The following is a 6192-nucleotide window of genomic DNA, read 5'->3' on the forward strand; positions in this document are numbered from 1 at the left end:
CACTGATGTGACCGGATTAGTCCAGAGCAATAATATCCCTTTTGAGTTCTGAGTCCAAATTGTGATTGTAGAAGCAAGAGTTAAAGATCGATTAAAGAAATCAACGTGGTTTTAGATTGAGAGTTGTGTTAACTTGGCGAGTCATAGTGTACCAAACAAGTTCGGTAACTGAGCCGCTTCACAAACTGGGATGATCAATTTCGCTTAGAATTCTGGAAGAGATTAACTTAAAAGATCAGTCACTTGAAAGAACTAAGGTTTTGGCTTAGTCGATGCAGTGAAGGCCAGCAACCCCGAGCAAAATGTCCGCATGTATTATATGTTAAACCTTTCAAGAAGGCGTAGTATATTTGAAATTGTCCTGAGAAGTACAAGGATCACTTCTCTCTTTCGTATTTTTTTTTCATTATGACATATAATGTAACCGTATATGGTCAGAAACAAATTTCTCACTGATCAATCAAAGTTCTTTACGAATTACCGATATCCGTGCAATGCGTATGGTGTGTTGACCAATCATAGAAAACTGTCAATGGGTCGAGTAAAAAAAAAACAACCACAGAGGGGCAACCATCGACAAAGGCAATTATCTTCATTTGCAAAACAACGCAATTTCTCCAGCCAATCGTTGCTTTTCAGTCACGTGATCAGAGGCCATGTTTCCCCAATCGAAACTAAGAAGATTATTTTCACCGAAAATAGGGCTCAATTCACGGAAGATTAGTTTGGAAAAACAGACCTGGCATTCATGACGTTAATCATGACACAGCGCAAGAAAGTCTTAATTTCAAATGTGATGCGAGATTTTTCATGAAGCATAGCATTACAGTAAGTTTCCATTTCCAAATATATTCTGGGGATCGATGGATTTCTTGATACTTCGCAGCATTTCAATCCCAACATCCGACACTGTCTGCGCTAGCCATTTCTTCCTTACTTTGCCAACTCCGTGATGGTGAGATAAACTGCCGCCATGAGCCAGCACTTCATCGCGCGCGGCACTCTCCACTTCATCATATGTTTCTCCTGGATTGGCGAGACCATCAGAACAGAATCCAAGGTAAAAATACACGCATGCGCCAACATCGTAGGTCTGGGTCACGCGACACAAGGTCAGGGGAGGATGCTTAATTCCAACCTCTGCGCATTTTCGTTTCAGTGTTTCCTTCACGTTGCGGCACAAATCAGTGACTCGATCCCAGGGTACAGAAGTTTCGAACGACTCTGACAAGTAACCGAATTCACAGGACAAGTCCCTGAGATAGGCGATCACAAAAGTCAATGTGTACCCCCGCTGACCGTTTTCTTCACCGCCCGGAATACCGCCGAAACGAGAGGCAATTTCGTAGATTCTTCTTTGTTGGTTTGCTACCTCTAACTTGTTACCTTCAAATAACAGAGTAGCAGCACACAATTGATTAGGATCAAAGCCTTTAAACTTCGTCAGGTACAACGCCTTCAGTCCGTCAAGGAATGTTTTCAAGTAAGAGCCACCCTTTGGCTTCAGAGCTTGTCCAAATAAAAACTGTTCATTGTCCATCAAGCGAATGGATGCAGGAGCAATGCGTTGCCTGGCGATCTCCCTGAGACACGCTACCCCAGTGTCAAAAAATGGGAATACGACGGAACCATATACCTTGCATTCGGGAAGCGGACGAATTCGCAAGCTCACTTCTGTGACAACTCCCAGCGTCCCTTCAGAGCCTAGAATTACTTCATGAATATCTGGGCCTGTAGACATTCGGGGAACTTGACAGCTTTTTTCCAGAGTGCCCTGTGGCGTGACCAGTTTGACACGAACTAAGAGATCTTCAATATTACCGTAGATATTCTTTTTCATCCCAGACGAGCGAGTAGCCACCCAACCTCCAACAGAACTAAATTCCAAAGAATCCGGCTCGTGTCCTACACACAGACCTTTCGCATTTAGCTGGAGATAACAGAAAAAAACCACGAGTTAACGGCTCATGCACACCCTAGGATGGGGAAGTAACGAATCCTGACACTCACCTCATGCCCTTCCCAATTAAACCTGTTTCTGAAGTAGGGTAATAAGTACTACCCTAAAAACTCGGTCCAAACTCAAACTCGATTATTTTAAAACAAATTATGTAAAATTGTAACCAGCTGAAACCGTTGAGAGCATTTGGCAAATCTTAACTTCAACGGGTCACCTACTTATGGTCTTCCATTTCATGTGATATAACCTGAACCGGACAAGGCAGAAATCTGTCCTGATCATGAAGACAATTTTAAGTCTATTCAGAGATAACAGTTTCGGGCAGTTTCGGTCACAACATTTAGTGACAAAAGAAATTGATAGTACCAGATAAATTTACATCGTCAAAAACTTGGAGTTAGAGGTGCATCCTTAAATTTAGGTCTCAAGGTCAGATTAACTAGGGCCCACCATAACTCACCTGCCGCTCCAACTCCTCGCCAATCATTCCTGCTTCGATATGAGCCACTAAATTCTCTTCATCTATCCAAAGAATCTTCTTCATCTCTGTCATGTCCAAGGAGACAATCATTCTTTTCTCAGTCTTTGGACACTCCAGCGCATGTGTCACATTGGTTCCACCTCCAAAGGGAATAACGCACACATTGTGTTCTACAGCAAGCCGTACTATTTTCTCCACATCATTGTGACAACTTGGCCAAATGACTATGTCAGGAATGCGTTGAAAAGCTCCATGACGCAGCTCAAATATTTCTTGACAAGTGTGACCATGTCCACGAAAGAGTCTTTCATGTGGGTCCAACGTATGCTGAATGCCAGACTCCTTGACACAAGTCAAGAATGGTTGATTTACCTGCACACTTGGTAGGGAACTTGGATCAGGGAGGGGCTGGGCAGGCGTACTGAGGCTAAGGTCGCCATGGCATTGTTTGACAAACCAATCTAACAACTTTGGAAAAGTGTGTCCCCCTATAGCGTAGCGCGACCCTGAAAATTCTACTTGGCCATCCGGTTTTACCACAAACTTTGAATCTTTATAACCCCAGCCATTCCATTTGAGGATATCTAGTCTTCCTGGATTCTTGCTATCAGTCTCTTTGGAGGTCCCTCCACAATTCTGTGAAGACGCAGCCATTTCACTAGGCTGTGACAAGTGGCCAGCTATGACCTTCAGTCGTCTGCTACCACTCATATTGATAGCTTCCTTTGGTTGAGTGATATTTCTATCAGAAATGTACCAAATTAGCATTAATGATGATTTAATAATATTTTCCAGAGTAAGTTGACTTGGTAATTATAACACCATTTTCTTATAATTACGCAGGATTAATACAGTAAATTTTTTCAAATGAAGTGACCCAAAGCATCAAATAAACTAGTCCTTTTGAGCTGTATTTAGACAAAATGTGCAACCAATGCAAAACGCAATAAAAATTTTGAGAACCTTGAAAATAATATAATTTGGAGGAATGAACAAATGCCTATCAAAGCTTTATTTGTCAGCACGAAAACAAGACAGAACCCATTACAAAAAAACACCAGTTTGTTGTCAATCAGGGCAGGGAATATAAAATTTAATGTTCCCTGCTAGCAAAGGTCTCTTTCGTTTTTGCATTTGCTTGGCTGATGAGCACAGGAGATGAGACCTCTGCCATGGGTCGACTCAAACTCACTTTGATCCAACCGCCGTCCACAATCTTAGACGGCACTCTTTAAAATGCATGCCTTGTAATATACGTGTATTTGGTGACTGTGACTTGAGCCCACAGGGTCCCGTAAATTCCTATACTGTAATTCCACTTGTTAAGTAAACCCACTCAACACAAAATATCACATGAAGATAACCACAGCGCATGCTCAACACAATAAGTTTCGACCCATGGCAGAGGTCTATTTTCCCATAGTCATCAGGCCAGTGAATGAAAACGAAAAGAGACCGCTGCTAGTACAGAAATTAATTGTCTGGAAAAAAAATGAGTTCAAATAAATTTCTTTGTTGTTATGCTCTGAAATTATACTAAACCAGGCTAAGGCTCTGTAAATATTGGGGAATATTTCCCTCACTTTGGCAAATAATATACAGGCACTGTACATGCTGGGCAAGTTCACTCCAATCCAAAAGGAAGTGATTTAATTTGAGGTTGACTTTATTATTTTATAAATGATCCTTGGAGACCGTACCACAGTTTCTCTCTAAATCCTGGAACATGCTTGTCAATAATTGCATGACTGAAATAATTCAAGGCAACTATTGAAGGAACAGTTTTCATTCTTTTAGTATTTTAATGATAAAACAAAAACAACAAAATAATTCTGGTTTTTTTTTTTTTTTTTTTGCTCTCAAAGATACCACCTCAATTTAGAGTTACTGAGTCTGATATTCAAGATGAAATAAAATCTTGTATTTATGAAGTATGTGTACGTTGGTATTTACAGAGTGGGAGGCAGCCTCGCATATTTTCCAAACACAATACTTCTAGAGCAGTTTTTCTCAAGACAAATGCCACACGTAACACTAGGTACTGGTACTATTCTTTTAAAATAAATTTATTCTTGCACTTTGAGGCTCATACTTTTAACTGGTTGAAGTTGTTTTAAATTATGGCTGAATCTGCTCATAGTTATTCAATATGTTCAATTAAGCTGGTTTATCAATAATCATTACTAAATAAGAAGCTTTTGAGAAGAAATCAATGTTGTGCTCATCCAAAATGATATTTAATAATGGCACAATGAATATAAATCCTGTGATTATCATTAGGTCTACTGTCCCTGGGAGAATTGTAATAGGCATCTGTTTGGCACACATGTTCAAATTATTTAGCATTCTCTTAAGAGTAGAGGGCACGCACAGGCAGAAACAACAATAGAGTATTCTGTAGTCATCTGCAAACCATTCCATCATGGAATCAAATTCATGTGTATACCACAGAGCACTGAGGAACAACATATTTCACTTTTATGGCAATAGATTGTTAACAATAAGTGACCAATGATTCATTCATATGTAGTACTTGAAAAACCACTCGCTTATACTTGCTATAAAAGGTTTTTTTTTGTGGGAGATACTGTTTAAGTCTTTTTAGAAAACCATTTCCATTATCACAAGGTAATAATTATTGTTACATCATTATTCAAGGCCTGGTCTACTCTTCACCGATAGCCTTTTAGCCTAAATTGTTCTGTGGTTCATCCTTCTCCTGATCTCCATTGCTTGTTACTTATCAAAATTTATTCTAGATATTTATCCAGTTGATAACATACTTTTTGTACCCTCTAACAGTTCACCTGGTATGTTAAACAAAGAGATGAGGTGATAATTATTGCGATCACGAGTTCCCCCATTTTCCTGGGTGCAATGTGCATGTGCCCTTTTTTGCACTGACATACACGTAAATATTTACAAGATTTTATATTTTTGTCAGCAATGTAATCAATTCCTTCAGTTGCTCTTCTCCAATCATCTTCAGTTCCTTTCCTACAAAATTACCAGGGCCACAGGCTTTGCCGAAGTCTTAGGCATGTTATGACTTTGGCCAGTCAAATTTGATACTATAGAAATACTATAGAATCAGATAGAATACGGTTTGTATTTGATGTGACAGCTATAGGCCACCGTAATACAGGGCCACGTATTTCTATATTATTGAATAACAAAAGCTCCTATTGTTATGTGTCTCGTTCTACAAAACATTTGATTTGCTTTAACCGTAAAATACCATGTCAGAAACTTTGGATCACTCTGTACATACATGCCCACACGAATCGAAGCATAGGAGCATACCGCCACCCGCTTTCGCGATTGTAATCCCACCGGTAATTGAGCTGATTTACCGCCGAACTCGGAAATAACGAAATTGTTTCTGTTCATATACAGTGACTAAAAAGACCTTACCTTGCCAAAAGGTAGCAAAAATGTTACCGTGTAGAACCTAAACAGTACACACGTTCACTGATCTGGTGATAGCTTGTGACGTCACGAACGGGTCAAGAGATGACCACGTGCTCGATGTTACACTCTCTTGTGGCGTGATTCTGTGCTGAAAGCATGCCCCCGGGAGCATGCCCCTTGTGGGGAAAGAGAGAAAGCTTGACGGCACAATTTTTTTCGACAAAATCTTTGAAAAGCAGGAAACTATTTTCGGAGCGTGAAACAAGATATGTTCAGTGAGCTGGGGCCCGTTTCTCGAAAGTCCCGAAAACTTTTCGGGCCCGAAAAGCCATCTGCAAAA

At 40.1% G+C, this 6192-nt stretch overlaps 1 protein-coding gene across 1 annotated transcript; it reads right to left on the reverse strand.

The window, feature by feature from the left end:
* Positions 1 to 319: 319 nt before the first annotated feature.
* Positions 320 to 5935, reverse strand: LOC138059404 (alkyldihydroxyacetonephosphate synthase, peroxisomal-like). The gene is made up of 3 exons (XM_068905001.1): positions 5856 to 5935; positions 2421 to 3183; positions 320 to 1930 (listed from the first exon to the last, which is right to left on the reverse strand). The coding sequence occupies exons 2-3, from the start codon at positions 3150 to 3152 to the stop codon at positions 824 to 826; spliced, it is 1839 nt and encodes a 612-aa protein (XP_068761102.1). The 5' UTR covers positions 3153 to 3183; positions 5856 to 5935; the 3' UTR covers positions 320 to 823.
* Between the last annotated feature and the right edge of the window lie 257 nt (positions 5936 to 6192).

The sequence above is a fragment of the Montipora capricornis genome, chromosome 8 (genome assembly GCF_036669925.1).
Source record: "Montipora capricornis isolate CH-2021 chromosome 8, ASM3666992v2, whole genome shotgun sequence".
Taxonomy (NCBI): Eukaryota; Metazoa; Cnidaria; class Anthozoa; order Scleractinia; family Acroporidae; genus Montipora; species Montipora capricornis.